General features: G+C 49.4%; 3 protein-coding genes across 6 annotated transcripts in view; 2 read left to right on the top strand and 1 right to left on the bottom strand.

Moving 5' to 3' along the window:
- LOC119842642 (zinc finger protein 239-like) overlaps positions 1 to 18,950 on the top strand; it is a 1,225,455-nt gene that overhangs the window by 958,293 nt on the left and 248,212 nt on the right. The gene's annotated exons all lie outside the window — the stretch shown is intronic.
- Positions 1 to 18,950, top strand: part of LOC119843367 (zinc finger protein 664-like) — a 1,158,238-nt gene that overhangs the window by 809,427 nt on the left and 329,861 nt on the right. The gene's annotated exons all lie outside the window — the stretch shown is intronic.
- On the bottom strand, positions 1,625 to 15,646 carry LOC119843332 (E3 ubiquitin-protein ligase TRIM7-like). The gene is made up of 7 exons (XM_043497111.1): positions 15,514 to 15,646; positions 14,904 to 14,959; positions 12,885 to 13,115; positions 11,365 to 11,387; positions 10,835 to 10,950; positions 4,034 to 4,093; positions 1,625 to 2,676 (listed from the first exon to the last, which is right to left on the bottom strand). Exons 1-7 carry the CDS (start codon positions 15,584 to 15,586, stop codon positions 2,564 to 2,566), a joined length of 672 nt encoding a protein of 223 aa, XP_043353046.1. The 5' UTR covers positions 15,587 to 15,646; the 3' UTR covers positions 1,625 to 2,563.

Below are 18,950 nucleotides of genomic sequence, written 5' to 3' on the forward strand. Positions count from 1 at the left end.
ACCGCATTTGCTCCAACCCCTCAGACAGAGACAAACACCTACAAGATCTCTATCATGCATTCTTACAACTACAGTACCCACCTGCTGAAGTGAAAAAACAGATTGACAGAGCCAGAAGAGTACCCAGAAGTCACCTACTACAGGACAGGCCCAACAAAGAAAATAACAGAACGCCACTAGCCAACATCACCTTCAGCCCCCAACTAAAACCTCTCCAACGCATCATCAAGGATCTACAGCCTATCCTGAAGGACGACCCATCACTCTCACAGATCTTGGGAGACAGGCCAGTCCTTGCTTACAGAGAGCCCCCCAACCTGAAGCAAATACTCACCAGCAACCACACACCACACAACAGAACCACTAACCCAGGAACCTATCCTTGCAACAAAGCCTGTTGCCAACTCTGTCCACATATCTATTCAGGGGACACCATCATAGGACCTAATTACATCAGCCACACTATCAGAGGCTCGTTCACCTGCGCATCTACCAATGTGATATATGCCATCATGTGCCAGCAATGTCCCTCTGCCATGTACATTGGTCAAACTGGACAGTCTCTACGTAAAAGAATAAATGGACACAAATCAGACGTCAAGTATTATAACATTCAAAAACCAGTCGGAGAACACTTCAATTTCTCCGGTCACTCGATTACAGACCTGAGGGTGGCTATCCTTCAACAAAAAAGCTTCAAAAACAGACTCCAACGAGAGACTGCTGAATTGGAATTAATTTGCAAACTAGATACAATTAACTTAGGCTTGAATAGAGACTGGGAATGGATGAGTCATTACACAAAGTAAAACTATTTCCCCATGTTATTTCTCCCCCCCCACCCTACCCCCCACTGTTCCTCAGATGTTCTTGTTAACTGCTGGAAATAGCCTACCTTGCTTGGCACCATGAAAGGTTTTCCTCCTTTCCCCCCCTGCTGCTGGTGATGGCTCATCTTAAGTGATCACTCTCCTTACAGTGTGTATGATAAAACCCATTGTTTCATGTTCTCTGTGTGTGTATATAAATCTCCCCACTGTATTTTCCACCAAATGTATCTGATGAAGTGAGCTGTAGCTCACGGAAGCTTATGCTCAAATAAATTTGTTAGTCTCTAAGGTGCCACAAGTACTTCTTTTCTTTTTGCGAATACAGACTAACACGGCTGCTACTCTGACACCCCTGAGTGATGCAGCTAAGAAGATCTAATCCCCAGCATAGATCCGTGGAAGAATTCTTCTGTGGACCTAGCTTCCCACCTCTCTGGAAGGTGGATTAACTACAGTGATGGGAAAACCCTTCCTATCGCTGGAGTGAGCGTCTACACTGGAAGCACTACAGCAGTGCTGCCGTGGTGTTTTGTGAAGACAGACTTCGCCTAAGAAGGTAAAGAGTCAAGACCATATTGGGGGGTGGATGGCAGGTCCCCTAATTTAGGAAGCAAGGAAACGGGAATTCCATCAGAACAGCCAGGGAGAGACATGCATGTGCCTGTCCATTAAAGTTTAACTTTGTAACCTGAAATTATCCCACAAACACTAGCAGGAGAGGAGAGGGCAGATAAATAGTCAAAAGACGGACGCAAAAACATATATTTATTAAAAACTCATGCTTTATAGGGCAGTCTCACAATTGTTGATCTCTTGAGGTTTGCACTCATGCAATTCTGCCCCACACTGCCTTGCAACCTCCACATCGGCCCCTGTCCCTCAGGGCCCCTCTGCACTTCCTGCAGCTTCAGTGGTTCTTCACCCACCCTCTTCCCACTCCTAGTGCTGGCAAGGAGAGGGATGAGCTTCCAGGGGGTGAGAGATAGGAGGGGCCAGGAGAATGGGGAGACAGGAGTCCTCCAAGGTCATGGAGACTAGGATGATGGTGGCTAAAGAAACCCATCTTTTAATTCCTGGTGGGCTATTCCCCAGTGTCTCAATGTCTGAGCTGGGATCCCAGAGTCTTCCTGACTATGGAGGACAGCGAGAAATAGGCTACACAGTCCATAGGGGGAAAAACTGACATCTCCATCTCCATCTCCATCTCCATCGCTGCTTCCTCTCAATAGTTTGATGATCTATTGTCCCTCACGGAGGTGCTGAGGTCATGGAGATGAGGACATCTGAGGCTAGAGAGGCTGATTTCAGGGTCCCCGGGTGGGGGGGATATTTCCCCTTTGTGTCTTAGGGCCACATTCTGAGCTGGGATCTCCCCCTCCAGAGCCAGGGTTGGATTCTCCCCCCAGGGAAAGAGGCGGACGGGAAAGTGATCGGACCCTGGTTCTCAGCATCAAAAAATGTCACCTGCCCCTGTTCACAGTCCAGAGAAACCCGGATCCTGCTGGGGACCTGGCTCAGGGGCAGGGGGGTCTCAGGGGACATAAGAGCCTGGTATTGATCTCCACACCACTCCACAGCCCAGATCCCCTCCTTAGGGCTATGGCTGATCCATCCCTTCCTCCTCACAGACTCTCTGGCCACCCCCACTGCCCAGTATCGCCCACTTCCACCTCCCAGCAATATCTCCCCGCGGTGAATCCCGCACAGCCCAGCACACAGGGCAAAATGTCAAATCACTCCGGATTGTCGGTTAGATCCTCCTCTGTGAATCCCCATCTCACACTTTTGCAATCCTCCGACATGATGAGTTCGGGATGAGCCATGTCCGGATCCAAAGTCATATTCACTGGGGAGAGAGAGAATCAGAGCATTTGGAGCAGAGCTTGGCCCTGGGGGAGGCTGGGACCATTTCTAACACTTCCCAGCAGCCTGGTGCTGGATGGGACAGTCCTGGATCCCAGGGAGGGAACTCAGGAGGAAGAGGTGGGGTGGGGCTTTGGGGGGAAGAGGCGGGGCAGGAGAGGTTAATTTTTAAGTATTACAAAATTGGCAACTGTGACGAAGTGGGACTGTTCTTAATGTTTCCTCTGAATATTGTAGGGGTGCCTCAGTTTCCCCGATGCATTTCTAAAGTCTATAGGTGGTGGAATAAGGGAGTGTAATTGTTGCAGAGCAAAGGGCCAGGGTACATAAATGGCTGACACTCTGTCTCCTGGCAACTGATGGCTTGGGCCCTTCCCCCCTGCAAGGTGAGAGCTAGAGGGTTGGAGAACAAAGGAAACAGGTGACCTCCTGGCCCAGGAAAGGGACAAAGCCCAGAGGAGGAGGGGCTGGAGGGGGAGTCAGTTTGGGGCTGGCTGGGGAGGAGGAGTGAAGTGCAGATGTGGTTGTCTGGCTCACTGCTCCCCAAAATGCACCCAGCTGAGGGGTCCTGTTCTCTGTACCTACAAGCTCTGTTTTAGACCATGTTCCTGTCATCTAAAAAACCTCTATTTTACTGGCCGGCTAAGAGTCACATCTGACTATGAAGTTGGGGGGCAGGACCATCTTGCTTCCCCAGGACCCCGCCTGGGTGGACTCACTGAGGGAAGCGCACAGAAGGGCAGAGGATGCTGAATGCTCCGAGATCAGACCCAGGAAGGTGGAAGCTGTGTGAGCTTCTTGCCCTGAAAATAGTCTGCTCACAGAGAGGAGACCTCACCAGAGTCCTGCCTGGGTTCGTGAGGAGCAGATCCAGAGTATCGCCCGGGGACTTTGTGACAGCAACCCTACCCTGGAGTCAAAGGAAAGTGTTCAGATGCAGGTTTGTGAAAGTGTTTCTGTTCCTTGGCGTGGGCATGGATTCAGTATTAAGGTTGGTTTCAGAGTAGCAGCCGTGTTAGTCTGTATTCGCAAAAAGAAAAGGAGTACTTGTGGCACCTTAGAGACTAACAAATTTATTAGAGCATAAGCTTTCGTGAGCTACAGCTCACTTCATCGGATGCATTTTATTAAGTATTAAGTATTAAGGTTGGTGTCAGGATTGTTCATGGGACTTGAGCTTAGGGTTGCCTTAGTATTTACAATTCTCTATTTTATTTGTGAATGGGACATGTGGCATGAGCAGCGTTAGTTTGGTTTGGTAACTTTAGCTCTGCGTTCATGAAAGTGTCTCGATGGGATTTCTGTCTTCACTTGAAGACGATCTCCACCAGCAATTTCACCCCATCTGTGCGATCCTAGGGATTCCCTTCTTCTTTTCTCCAGTTCAGATGGCAGAGTGTCTGGAGGGGGAAGGGAGAGAAGAGATGAGATGGCATGTTTTCATGTCTGAAACAACACCTCTGTAACGATCTTGGAGTTCATTAAACAACACACCGGTGCATGAGAAAGGAATAAAGCTTTTATTAAAACAACCTAGAGAGCTTCAGGGGTGTCCTGCTGTCAGGAGTGGAGGACACTCCCTAAAAGTGTGGGTGGGGGGCACTGGTGACCAAACCGTGACCCTGCCCCCCTTCTCCCTGAGCCCCCACCCTTGCACCGCTCCTTCTCCCCAAGGCCCTGCCCAATCTGTAACCCAATCTATAAACTATATAAATTACTTAAGAATCTCCACTTATCACTTTGAGGGTTAGCAGGATCTTGTCCCAAGATCAGGCCCAGTACGATTCAAATTATTATATAGTTGGAAACCCCGATGTGCACAGCTGCGACACTCACAGTATAGGAACTCCTCTCTATTTACAAATAATGCTGATTAATACATTTAGTTCAGTCACAAACCCCCCAACTCAGTAAGGGAGATAGAGGTACTACTGAATGTCCATCTGCACATCCATATACTCACACCATCCCCTGCAGAACAACCTGACATGTAGCCATCATCTTCCTCATTACCATCACCTTCCTCAACATCACCCGTGGACATCATTCTGGCACCTCCCAAGAACTACATCTCCTTCTCCTACTGCCCGTAGGCTGGGATGCAACTTTTACAATATGTTATTCTGACGCCACTATATTGAGTAGGGGATTTTCCCCTTTTCCTTATTTGTATTTCCTCATCTTACTAATGTCTTTTTTCTATAGGAAAAAACAACGAGGAGTCCTTGTGGCACCTTAGAGACTAACACATTATTTGGGCATAAGCTTTTGTGGGCTAGAACCCACTTCATCAGTTGCATGGAGTGGAAAATACAGGAGCAGGTATAAATGCATGAAAAGATGGGAGTTGCCTTACCAAGTGTGAGGTGAGTCTAATGAGACAATTCAATTAACAGGAGGATACCAAGGGAGGAAAAATCACTTTTGTAGTGGTAATGAGAGTGGCCCATTTCAAACAGTTGACAAGAAGGTGTGAGTAACAGTAGGGGAAAATTAGGTTTAGGTTTTGTAATGACCCAACCACTCCCAGTCTTTATTCAGGCCTAATTTGATGGTGTCCAGTTTGCAAATTAATTCCAGTTTCAAGTTGGAGTCTGTTTTTGGTACATAGGCTCATATATCATAGAAAATTAGGGTTAGAAGAGACCTCAGGAGGACATCTAGTCCAATCCCCTGCTCAAAGCAGGACCAACACCAACTGAATCATCCCAGCCAGGGCTTTATCAAGCCGGGCCTTAAAAACCTCTAAAGACGGAGATTCCACCACCGCCCTAGGTAACCCATTCCAGTGCTTCACCACCCTCCCAGTGAAATAGTTTTTCCCTAATATCCAACCTAGACCTCCCCCACTGCAACTTGAGACCATTGCTCCTTGTTCTGTCATCTGCACCACTGAGAACAGCTGAGCTCCATCCCCTTTGGCCCCCCCCTTCAGGTACTTGAAGGCTGCTATCAAATCCCGCCTCACTCTTCTCTTCTGCTTTCTAAATAACTCCGGTTCCCTCAACCTCTCCTCATAAGTCATGTGCCCCAGCCCCCTAATCATTTGCATTGCCCTCTGCTGGATTCTCTCCAATTTATCCACATCCTTTCTATAGTGGGGGCCCCAAAATTGGATGCAATACTACAAGTGTGGCCTCACCAGTTTTGAATAGAGGGGAATCATCACTTTCCTCAATCTGCTGGCAACACTCCTACTAATGCAGCCCAATATGCCATTAGCCTTCTTGGCAACAAGGGCACACTGCTGACTTATATCCAACTTCTCGTCCACTGTAATCCCCAGGTCATTTTCTGCAGAACTGCCGCTTAGCCAGTTGGTTCCCAGCCTGTAGCAATGCATGGGATTCTTCCGTCCTATGTGCAGGACTCCGCACTTGTCCTTGTTGAATCTCAACTTTCTTTTGGCCCAATCCTCCATTTTGTCTAGATCACTCTGGATCCTATCCCTACCCTCCAGCATATCTACCTCTCCCCACATCTTAGTGTCATCTGCAAACTTGCTGAGGGTGCAATCTATCCCATCATCCAGATCATTAATGAAGATGTTGAACAAAATTGGCCCCAGGACTGACCTCTAGGGCACTCCGCTTGATACCGGCTGCCAACTAGACATTGAACTATTGATCAACACCCGTTGAGCCCAACGATCTAGTCAGCTTTCAATACCCACATTATAGTTCATTCATCCAATCCATACTTTTTAAAACTTGCTGGCAAGAATACTATGGGAGACGGTATCAAAAGCTTTGCTAAAGTCCAGATATATCACGTCCACCACTTTCCCCATATTCACAGAGCCAGTTATCTCATCATAGAAGGCAATCAGGTTGGTCAGGCATTACTTGCCCTTGGTGAATCCATGTTGACTGTTCCTGATCACCTTCTTCTCCTCCAAGTGCTTCAAAATGGATTCCTTGAGGACCTGCTCCATGATTTTTCCAGGGACTGAGGTGAGGCTGATGGTCTGTAGTTCCCCAGATTCTCCTTCTTCCCTTTTTTAAGGATGGGCACTATATTTACCTTTTCCCAATAGTCTGGAATCTCCCCTGATTGCCACGAGTTTTCAAAGATAATGGCCAATGGCTCTGCAATCACAACAGACAACTCCCTCAACACCCTCAAATGCATTAGATCCAGACACATGGACTTGTGCATGTCCAGCTTTTCTAAAATGTCCTTAACTTGTTCTTTCACCACTGAGGGCTGCTCACCTCCTCCCCATACTGTGTTGCCCATTGCAGCAGTCTGGGAGCTGACCTTGTTTGTGAAGACTGAGGCAAAAAAAGCATTGAATACTTCAGCTTTTTCCACATCATCTGTCACTAGGTTGCCTCCCTGATTCAGTAAAGGTCCCACACTTTCTCTGACCTTCTTCTTGTTGCTAACATACCTGTAGAAATCGGTCTTGTTACCCTTCACATCCCTTGCTAGCTGCAACTCCAATTATGCTTTGTTCTTCCTGATTACACCCCTGCATGCTTGAGCAATATTTTTATACTCCTCCCTAGTCACCTGTCCAAGTTTCCACTTCTTGCAAGCTTCCTTTTTGTGTTTAAGCTCACCAAAGATTTCTCTGTAAAGCCAAGCTGGTCACCTGCCATATTTGCTATTCCTTCTATACATCGAGATGGTTTGTTCTTGTGCCCTCAGTAAGGCTTCTTTAAAATACAGACAGCTCTCTTGGACTCCTTTCCCCCTCATATTAGCCTCCCAGGGGATCCTGCCCATCAAAGTCTGCTTTTCTGAAGTCCAGGTTCCATATTCTGCTGCTCTCCTTTCTTTCTTTTGTCAGGATCCTGAAGTTGACCATCTCATGGTCATGGCTTCCCAGGTTACCACCCACTTCTACTTCTCCTATCAGTTCTTTTCTGTTTGTGAGCAGCAGGTCAAGAGGAACCTAGTTGGTTCCTCCAGCACTTGCACCAGGAAGTTGTCTCCAACAGCCTCCAAAAACTTCCTGGATTGTCTGTGCATTGCTGTGTTGCTCTCCCAGCAGATGACAGGGTGATTGAAGTCCCCCATGAAAACCAGGGCCTGTGATCTGGAAACTTCTGCCGTTGTCTGAAGAAAGCCTCGTCTACCTCAACCTCCTGGTCTGGTGGTCTACAGCACCACATCTACCATGGTCTACCACGACATCACCCTTATTGCTCTCACCTCTAAACTTAACCCAAAGACTCTCAACAGGCTTTTCTCCAGTTTCATACTGGAGCTCTGAGCAATCATACCGCTCTCTTACATACAATGCAACTCCTCCACCTTTTCTCCCCTGCCTGTCCTTCCTGAACCCATCCATGACAAGTGCTCCGGTCATGCAAGTTACACCACCAAGTCTCTGTTATTCCAATCACATAGTTCCTTGACTGTGCCAAGAATTCCAATTCTTCCTGCTCGTTTCCCAGGCTTCTTGCATTCGTGTACAGGCACCTAAGATAACTAGCCGATTGCTCTACTTTCACAGTATGAATCAGGAGGCCTCCCCTGTTGCACCCTCCTCCTCGTGTTCCTCCCGGCATCCCACTTCTCCACTTATGTCTGGGCTTAGGTCAGTCCCCCGGCAAACCTAATTTAAAGCCCTCCTCACTAGATTAATAAGCTTGCCTGCAAAGATACTCTTCCCTCTCTTTGTTAGGTGGATCCCATCTCTTCCTAGCAATTCTTCTTCCTGGAACAACATCCCATGGTCGAGGAATCCAAAGCCCTCTCTCCGATACCACCTGCGCAACTGTGCATTTAACTCCACAATTTGATGGTCCCTACATAGGCCTTTTCCTTTAACAGGGAGGATGGAGAAGAATACAACTTGCACCTCAAACTCCTTTATCCTTCTTCCCAGAGCCCAAGTAGTCTGCAGTGACCTGCTCAAGGCCATTCTTGGCAGTATCATTGGTGCCCACGTGGAGAAGCAGGAAGGAGTAGCGGTCTAAGGGCTTGATCTGTCTCGGCAGACACTCTCACATCCTGAATTCTAGCTCCAGGCAAGCTGCACACTTCTTGAGTCTCTCGGTCTGGACGGCAGATGAATGACTCCGTCCCCCTGAGGAAGGAGTCCCCGACTACCCATCTCCACCTCTTGGGAGTGGTGGTCGTGAAACCCCCATCCTTAGGACAATGCATCCCATGCCTTCTCAACTTATTATCATATATGTCAGTTCATTATCATGGCCCGTTAGCGGTTAGGTATCTGTAAATGTAGCTCATGTACCTGTTACACATGTCAGTTCATTGCCAGGACACTTCTGCAGTTAAAACCATGTACCCGTGGTCAAAACTTCCCCTTAAACACTCTATTTTCAGCTCCCCAATATTTGGGGGTTTCCGTTGGCCATTTATCTGTGCAAAGGGCACAGGCCTCAAGCCTTATGCTAACTTGCTAAAGCTAACGTCTTACAGGATACAAGCCTGTAGGTTCCTTGCATTACTGCTAAATATATTGCAAAGCAAAATATAATGAAGGCAAGATAGCCCACTGGGCTACACACCGCCCCTACTTCCCGAGCCCCCACTCTCGCGCTGCCCATTCTCCCTGAAGCCCTGCCCCTGCTCCACCTCTTCTCCACAAGACCCCGCCTCCACTCGTGCCTCTCTGCCCCCATCGCTCGCCCTTATGGCCATGGGCCCCAGCTTCCCCTCTTCCGGCGCCCCCGATTGCTGTATACAGCTACACTGTGTTCTCAACCCCAGCTTCCAGGGCACATCTCTAAATTCCTGTATTCATAATACTGCTCCCTATGAGGGAGTGTCTCTAAATTAAAATCTTCCACAAACATCTCTCTACAACCCCCACTCTGACTGACATAACTTTGGTTTAATAGCGAGAGAGAAACAGACAGAGAGGGGCAGACACACACTCAGGTCTGTAGTAAAAGCTAATCTCAGACCTTCTCTTTCCTCCTGGCCTCTCAGATCAACAGAATCCACTTCTTTTAACCCTCACCACACCCCAGGAGATATTAACTGTAAGAAAGCTTGACGGTTCCATCATCCTCTCCTTCCCAACCCCAGACCCCAGCTAGTGTGTCACATTCACCTGCTGCATTTCGTCCTAATCTAGACCCAGATCCTGCAAAGACTTTAGCATGGAAGTGACTTGCCACACTTTGACATTAATGGGAGGTTAAGAATTTGCAGGATCAGAGCCCTTTGTTGTAAACGTTAGGTCTGTTTACTCAGTGTCTCTACTGAGCTCAGGCACAGATGGGGTCTTCGCCCTGGATAGACTGAAATGCAAAAAATGATGGTATCCTTTTACAAATGCAGGAACTGAGACAGGACAAGGTTCAGCTCAATGGGCCAGATTCACCCCTGCACTGGCAAAGGGATAGAGGGGAGGCAGGTTGGGTCTTCCCTATTCAGTGGCAAATCCAAAACTTGGCACAGGGAAGTCCTGAAATCCAGCCAGATTTGCCTCCTCATGTCAGCTGAGCGACCTCTATGGGGCTTTGCCAGCTAGAAAAGTACTAGAGAAACATCTTCATCCTGACAACACCTCTTTATCCTGGTCCACCCACTCCCTGTGAACAGCATGCCCTCACCAACTCCACTCCATGCCAGGCACACTACTTGTGCCAGCAGCTGCTGTGGAGCAGGAACAAGTGGCTTCTGTACTGGAGGGATTCCCTTGGGGTGGGAGAGGGGTTTGCATCAGTCCTACAGCCCCTTTGGCCCAAACTAGCTGGCACACAGGGCCGGAGCACATGGATGGGCTGGGTCCCAATTTCAACAGTGGCCTTTAATTGAGGGTCTACATTTTGGGTGCCGAACTTTAGGCACCTGGGGCCTGCTTCACATAGGAGTTGAGCACCTGCAGCTCCCACGGACTCCACCTGCAGCTGTGGAGGATAGAAGTTCTGCAGTACATGCCCTGCAGTTCTGCAGCTGGACGAGATCAACTGAGGTTCCAAAAATTAGGCCATTTTGCTAAAACCTGGACTTTAATAATTTACCAAAGGTGATCGAATGACTCAACGTGAGCTATCTTGACGCTTGGGGCCTTGCTGGATTTGCTCAGGTTGTCTGCTTCACTTTTCTTATTAAATTGATTCATAATTTAATTATGAACCAGCTGGTCAGAGCCCATCTTCTCCCACAGTCTCTAGACTCATCCCACTTTACCCTCCTCGAGCCCATCTTGGTACCTTTGAACTTCTTCAGAATTTCCGTTAGAGCAATATTATTCTGAGACAACTCTCCGAGTCTTTTTTCCAGCTCCAAAGACTTCTCCACTGGCTGCTGGAACTTCCCCTTCTCACACCTGGAGAGAACATTTCACATTCTTGTATTTCGTTTAGTGACATCATAATTGGTTGTTAGTGAAACAGTCCTCAAGCAGTAAAGACTCTTGATGATCGCTGACCCGAGTGGGATTTTATCCTGTGCCCTAGTGGTGAAAGGCCCGTATTCCATCCCCAGAACCCTGAGGCAGCCAGTCCCCCGGGGATGTGAAATCTCTAGGAAATACTTTAGGTTCAGAATCTTTCCCGCAGGATGGATAATTCCAGAGTGTCGTGTCAAAGGGTGAGAACCTCCAGATGTTAAATTCAACCAAGATTTGTAGCTGAATGTGACCCAGCCCTACGCGCTATGCTGTGGTGCCCTGGGGAGACGGGGTTTGAACATAGCAGCCAAGTCCTTTCCCGGTGCTGTAAAGCAGGGAGGAGCCATGTACCTGCTCAAGGTGCTTCTGATGTCCTAGAGGGATGATAAAGAAAAAGGAAGCTCAGTCCCACATGTCGAGGGCCCCTCCTGCTCTGGAGGGGGCTCGCTCTGAATTCAGCACAGTGCAGATGGGGACCTAGGACCGGTTTATTCATAAATATTTTTTCCCCAAGTGCATAGCTGCTGACTCCGTGGGTGCTCTGGGGCTAGAGCACCCAGGAAAAATAAAATAGTGGATGTTCAGTACTCACCAGCAGCACTCCTCCCCCTCCTCCAAGCACCTCCCACCCCTGGGTGGCCCCGCCAATCAATTCCTCCCCCTCCCAGGGCCTCCCTCCCTCCGTGCATCAGCGGTGTGCAGGAGGCACCGAGGGGAGGGGTAAGCGTGCTCGGGGGAGGGGGCAGGCCTGGGGCACAGCAGGGGTCGAGCGCCCCCGGGCAAATGAGGAACCTGGCGCCTGAGCCCAAGTTGGTTTTTGCAGTTATTTGTGGAAAATGAAAGCCACAGAGATGGTATTGGGAGCATGAATGTGCAGGAGCATTCTCACGGGAAGGGTCCTTTCTCTCTCTCTCTCTCATGCCCATATTGAAAAACTCTTTAACTCTTCGTGCTCCTCTCATGGTCATGAACGAGCGTGGAGAGTTTGTGACCAGACCAGGGCACCCTGCTGTTTATAAAGCTCAGGTCTTTCGCTCAAGGAAGAGAAACAATATCTCCTCCTCCCACCCTCACCCCCATAACCCCAGTAATTTTGTTCCCCCACCCTCATCTTCCCCACCTCCCTAGTCCTGCCCGTCTTAGGCACAACTCCGTGGGTGCTTCGGGGCTCAAGCACCCATAGAAAAAACAAAAAAGGGTGGGTGCTCAGCAGTTCAGCGGTGCTGCCAATCAGCTGTTTGGCAGCTAGGGGAGGGCGGAGAGCAGCAAGCGGGGGCCTCGGGGGGAGGGGATGGAGCAGAAAGAGGCAGAGTGAGGGCGGGGCCTTGGGGCAGAGCGGGGTTGGAGCACCCCCTGGGAAAAATAAAAGTCAGCACGTATGCTGCACATTCCTGCAGACACAGCCCAGAGCTCTCAAATATCCCAGCCTGCTGCCATGCAGAATCCAGAGACCAAGGAGGGGCAGGAATTGCCAAGTGTGATACGTGGATATAGAATGAGGAGCAGGGGGAAGAAACTACACAAGGGAAAGTTGTGGCTGAATATCAGGGCGAAATTCCTGACTCTGAGAAGTATCTGGCTAGTGAATCATCTCCCAAGGGGAAAACGGTGGAAGCCACAACCCCTGGGAGTTTTGAACTTTGGCTGCACAAAACCAAAGAAAGTGAGCTAGTGAGAGCAACCCTGCTCTGGCCCCAGGGCCATGGAGTGTCTGAGAGAAGGGGGCATTTCCATCTCGAACATCTAGGAGTCTGTAACTCTCCAAAGGCATAATTCCCATTGCAGCAATGCACCGATTGAGTTACCGACTCCTGGACTCAGTTGTCATGACACCTGTGCAGGGATCTGGGGGGTCCCTAACTCAGTCTCACCTGCAGGAATTTGCTGGCTGGCTGCCGGCACGTCTCCTCCATCTCGCCAATCAGCTCTCTGAGACGTGGTATCTCCTTGGTCACTCTGGTGGCGTTTTCATCCTGGCTCTTCCTAATCTCCTTGTCCAACTTTTCCAACTGGGCCAGCGGGAGTCGCTCTTTGTCCTCCAGAAACTGGCGCAGCTGCGTGAATACAGATACAATCTTCTGCCTCTCGGCGTCCGTTTTCGCCTGTAAGGGACATGGAGGGAAAGGGCAGGTTGGGGATATGTGGCGAGTCATGGGCCATTTCACAGTAGATCCCTAGCTGGAGGGTCAGGGATTCTAACCAGAGTTGCACATGCTGCCTGCTTGCGATGGGCCAAGTGACCTGAGAGGAAACATCACCTTGACTATTAGCCCTGTGATGTACGTTCAAATTATCCCTAGAAAGGATCTGTCTTCATAAATAAACATTCTCCTGCCTTCACCATTTGCCTGCCTCATCGCCATTAAACCAGAACAGAGTTTACTTGACACAGAGGAATAATTAATCATTGCGGAAAGGGGAAAGTTTCTCACTGAAAGGACCTGTACTTAGAAAGCAAAGAGGAACTTTCGCCTTCATTTACTACATTTCAGAACTCAACCCTCGTGATGGAGCCAGGACCAACAGTTCCAGAAAAATAAACGAGAGTTTGAAGAGTAAGTGGGACAAGCACCTGTCAGGGACGGTCTGAGAATGCTTGGTCCTGCCTTGAGCGCAGGGGACTGGACTAGAGGACCTCTCGAGGTCCCTTCCAGTCCTATGATTCTAAGGTTAAAAGTACATAATGGACTCTAATGAATCCTCACAATCTCCCAGAGAGGGGCACGAATATTAATCATCTGTTAGCAAGAGTGATACAAAGATGCCCAGTGAGCGTGAATCTCAAGTAAATGGGCAAACTTTGGGGAGGTGAAATTAACTTCCACTGTGTGGCCAGGGCCTAGGACCCCAGTGCAGCCCCCCTGTAGCAACTTCTTCCTCAGACTCTGGACTACAGTTAATGGCTAAAGCCCTCACACAATGGCTGGTGCTATTGGAGACCCCTACCACTGTCAGGGCTGTCCTTACCCATACGCAAACTATGCAGCTGCGTAGGGCACCAGGAAATGTGGGGCACCAAATTGCCCCACATTTCCTGGTGCCCTACGCAGCTGCGTGCTGCATCCACCTCCAGCGGCCAGCCCTATCCCCTGGACGGCTGAGCCGGCCCCTCGTGGGCTGCGCACAGCAGGGCCCAGGAAAGCTGCCTCCACCCCTGGCCCACCACTTCCCCTCAGCCCCCGCCCCTGCTCCGCCCCAGCCCTGCCCCCACACCGCCCCTTGCCCCTCAAACCCCATTCCCGGAGCTATGCATCCCAGGGGACTGCAGCAGGGGTCAGCCCGCCCTGTACTCACTGTGCAGTGGGAAGTGGAAAGCCCCAGCCCGTTACGCTACACCGGCTCCCAGCCATGCCACCGGTGAGTGCTGGGGGGAGGTTCCCCCCTTTCTCCCCAAGCCTGGGAGAGCACAGCGGAGCAGGCTGGGGCTGGGTCGCTCCACTTCCCGCTGCCCCGTGAGTGTGGGGGTGGGCCCAACCCCCTGCTGCCTTCCTGCACTAGCTGCTCCTCTCTTCCAAAGCCCTTGGGCGCAGCCTCCCCCCCCCACAGAGGCCTGGGATGCACCCCCATCGGAGGTCTGGGGCCGCCCCCCCCCCGCAGGGGAGTGCGTAAGACACCACAATGTCTAGGGACGGCCCTGGCCACCGTGCTAGGGGGTGGGGAGCAGAGTTCCTACAGCAGAGCCTCCTCCCCTCCCTGAAGCCCCATATCTGGGCCCTCAGTTTTGTGGAGGACTTAGAACGGGTTCTGCACGTGATGCCTGGATTCTCACCCAGGGTACGAACAAGATCCCAGTGCCCTGACATCAGCGCTCGGGCCTGACATGCACACACAGGAAAAACTCACAAACTGAAGGATTAAAAAAAGAAAAAGAAAAAAAATCTTGCTCCTACCTCACGTGTCTGGGAGAAACGTCTCAGCGGTTCCAGGAGCCTCAGGGCATTCCCATCTTCAAGAGACAATGAATCAAGGGGATTTGTGTTTAATCACACAGTTTGAATTTCATGGCATATTATGAACTGTTTCAGCTGAATGCCCCGTTTAAATCCAGTGCTTTTTTGATGGGTAGTTGCAACGTCCCTCTATTGCAGTGAGTGGGGCCAAATGCTACAGTGGGAAGGGGAGGAAATATTCAGGAATCACATGCTAGTGTCAGGAAAAGGAAAACTCCTTTTATGGCGCAGGGGAAAGGGGACTCACTGTAACACTGCAGGGGATTGATTTGAAATCATCAGCCCTCACCCAGATCAGGTTTGAGTGGAGTCCGAAATGGGTTTTTACTGACTCTTTAACAAACTGTCTCAGGCAAGAGAAGGGAAACAATCAAGGGCAGCAGAAAGGCTAGGTGGAAAAGGCCTCGTGGCTAAGTTTTGGGGTGACTTTACCCTGGATTACTTTGCAGTCCAATGTTTCCTTGTGGAGCAGGGTTCACCCTCACCTGAGGCCCTTGGGGGTTTCTCAGCCCCTTAACTCCAGATTTCTGCAGTATAGAGAGTTACTTACCAGCGCAATACTGATCAGTGTGACAAACTCTTCCTGCTTTCCCCAGCTGGCAACTTTGCTGGCTGTTGAGCATGCTGGAGTGATATGAACATGCTCAGTGAGATCTGCTGAAGCAGCCGCCAGGAGTTCCCTGCCCTTACACTATGCTCCCGGCTATAAAGGGAGAGGCCGGAGGCAGGCTGGGTCATGTCAGAGTGGGAGGCCAGGGAAGGAGAGGGGTTAAGTGCTATAAGAAAGTGATCACCAGTGGAACTTTTTTTTTTTCCTCCTCTCCCCGGCCAGATCATCTCAGCACTCCCTGCCCAGGGCCGTGGTTCAGTACTGCCAACTTTCAAGAGTTCAAAAATCATGGGGATTGGCCCCAAAAATCACACTGTTTAAAAAAATAAATTATGTTGTGTTTTTTAGGCCAGTCTCTTGATGTTTGAACTCCCCCGGCTCATCCCTGGGGTGTGCACATGTGACAATTAGCGTGGCCCACTCTCCCTCCTGTACTGGATATGATGATTTTTGGCCCCTGCTGAAGAAGCTCTCATCCCCAAGTCTGCCCTGCCCAGCAATTAATCCTGTCCCCCAAACCCCCATCAGTTCTGTCCCCACCATTCAGCCTCCTTCATTTCAGTTCCTCAGCCCCGTCATGACCACCCCACCAGTTCAGCCCCGCCTACTCCATCGTCCCCCCACCGCCCTTAGTTCACCCCCAAGCACTGCCCCATCTGCTCAGAACCCTCCATCCATACAGTCCCTCCACACCATCAGCCCCCACTCTCCTCACTTCAGCTGCCCCCAGCCTCACCTCTGCTCCTTAAGGGTTCTTCACCCTCCCCAGGCCTGATGGGGGGGCTGCAGTAGGGTCCCTTCTTCCACTTCCTAGGACGGCAGGGGAGCAGCTGCCCCAGGGCTGACAGCGGGAGGCCCCTTCATGCCCCGGGCAGCTGACAGGATTTCTACGTAAAACTAAGCCTCACTTTTAGAACTCCATCGTGTGATCATGAGTGAGGTTTAATTTTACTCAGAAATCACATCTCTCACAATCAGTTCATGAGAGTTGGCCTGTCTGGTGGTTTTAAAAAGGCACCGAGATGCCCAATGCCTAGCCCAGTGCTTCTCAACCTTTCCAGACTACTGTACCCCATTCAGGACGCTGATTTGTATTGTGGACCCCCAAATCTTTCTACAGCAAGCCTGCCATTACCTGCAGCATCGTTAGCTGCTTTGTCTGTCATTTTGGGCCCTGTGATCCGAATATGCACTGGGAGATCTTGGCCAGTGGTTCTCAAGTAGGGGTACGTCTTCCAGGGGGTATGTCATTCATCTAGATATTTGCCCTGTTTTACAACAGGCTATATAAAAAGCACTAATGACGTCAGTACAAACTAAAATTTCATACAGACAAAGACTTGTTTATTGTGCTCTCTATACAATGAGCAGGCTGACCGGGGTGGATTGAGTAGCCGGGCTTCTTTATTACTCTATTTGTTCCCCTCGACCCAATTGTCAAGTAAGCATTGAATTAGTTACAGCACACTCCTTTTATCTAAATTAGTATGTAAACACCCACATTTACTACAACTCCCCCCAACCCTAGAGTAATATGAATGCCCATACAATGAATATTAATAGCTATATAGTGGATATAATTATCCCCACCCCAGTTACTGTTTACAGCATTAGCATATTCTACAGATAATTTTACCTTGAAGATACATTTCTTTGCAGTAATTGCAGCCACAAATTCCCTTGATCAACAGTTTGCAGGGAAGGGAGGAAGGGGCCATGACCCCGAGCTCGTTTATGTAGCTGGGAAAGGAAGGGAGGGGAGAGATAACATGCTACACAAAGGATCCGTTAGATCCCCACATCCTTATGAAAAGGAGTACTTGTGTCACCCTAGAGACTAACAAATTTATTTGAGCATAAGCTTTCGTATGCATCAGATGAAGTGAGCTGTAGCTCACAAAAGCTTATGCTCAAATAAATTTGTTAGTCTCTGAGGTGCCACAAATCCTCCTTTTCTTTTTGCGAATACAGACTAACACAGCTGCTACTCTGAAACCTGACATTCCTTATGCAGATGCAACACTTACCAATCCTTAACAAGGAGATGGGAACAGAAGGGGTAGCACTTCATCTATCAAGTGCAGAAGCCATTCCTGCCTGTGCTTCTACCCCTAATACCATGTCAGCACAACAGCAGTTTCCCAGGTCTCAACTTAACCCTTATATATCGCAACATATACAGTACACTGACATGTAAGTACAATATTCCCATCAATTTGTTTTATAATTATATGGTAACAATGAGAAAGTCACCCACCATTCAGTTCTAGTGTGGCTGTGACCCTTCTGTATTTTTACGTCTGATTTTGTAAGCAAGTTGTTTTGAAGTGAGGGGAAACTTGGGGTAGGCAAGACAAATCACACTCCTGAACAGGGTACAGTCTTCTGGAAAGGTTGAGAGCCACTGGGCTAGCATGCTCAGCAAAGTTGCCAGCTGAGAAGGAAAGGGTGGGAACTGTTTGTCACATGGCACCTTTGATCCAACCCTATGGTAACTGTAGAAATCTCAGAAATCCAGAGTTAAGGCTGTCAAGGGGGAGTTAATGCTGCCACACAAGGTACTGGCCTGCAAATGTAGGTGCTGGAACTAGGGGGGCTGCCGCATCCCCTAGTTTGAAGTGGGTTCCATCTTATCCAGGGTTTACAGTTTGGTTCGATGGCTCTCAGCACCTCCACTGTACAAATTGTTCCAGCCCCCTGACTGCAAAATAATCCAGCTTAAAATCATCCCCAAATCTAGCATCCGATCCTGTTGTTCCACCCAACCTTTCTGCTACCCTTGATTGTTCCCTTCTCTTGCCTGAGACTGTTGGTCAAAAACAATTAGTAAAAACCCTCTTTGGACTCAGCTCCAGCTTGATCTGAGTGAGGGCTGATGATTTCAGATCAATCTCTGGCTTGCAGTGCTACAGTGACTCCACCCTCCTTCCCTTCCAGAAAAGGAATTAATGGAATGCCAGGGTTGGAAGGGACCTTAGGAGGTCATCTAGTCTAACCCCCTGCTCAAAGCAGGACCAATCCCCAGTTTTTGCCCCAGATTCCAAATGGTCCCCTCAAGGATTGAACTCACAATGCTGGGTTTAGCAGGCCAATGCCCAAACCATTGAGCGATCCCTCCCCCCCATTGGCTTTTTCCACTTCCTGACACTAACATCATGTGATGTCTGAATATTTCCTTCCCTTTCTTTATAGTATTTGGTGTCTCTCCCTGCAGGAGAGGGAGCACTGGATTGAAACTCTCAGCTGAAACTGTGCATAGTGTAGAATAAAATTCAGACTACGTTATCAAACAGGAATCCCTACTTATTCATTCTCTCTCAGGCAGGGGAGCTGGGAACACCCAGGATCCGGGAACAGCTGAAATGTTCCTCACAGAC

The sequence above is a fragment of the Dermochelys coriacea genome, chromosome 14, assembly GCF_009764565.3.
Source record: "Dermochelys coriacea isolate rDerCor1 chromosome 14, rDerCor1.pri.v4, whole genome shotgun sequence".
Taxonomy (NCBI): Eukaryota; Metazoa; Chordata; order Testudines; family Dermochelyidae; genus Dermochelys; species Dermochelys coriacea.

Coding starts and splice junctions, on each gene's coding strand:
- LOC119843332 (XM_043497111.1), bottom strand. CDS start 15,586: ATGCTCAACAGCCAGCAAAGTTGCCAGCTGGGGAAAGCAGGAAGAGTT. Junction 10,951..11,364: donor ATCAGAAGCACCTTGAGCAG/GTACATGGCTCC, acceptor TGTTCTCTCCAG/GTGTGAGAAGGGGAAGTTCC. Junction 4,094..10,834: donor AATTCTGAAGAAGTTCAAAG/GTACCAAGATGG, acceptor TTCCCCCTCCAG/ACACTCTGCCATCTGAACTG.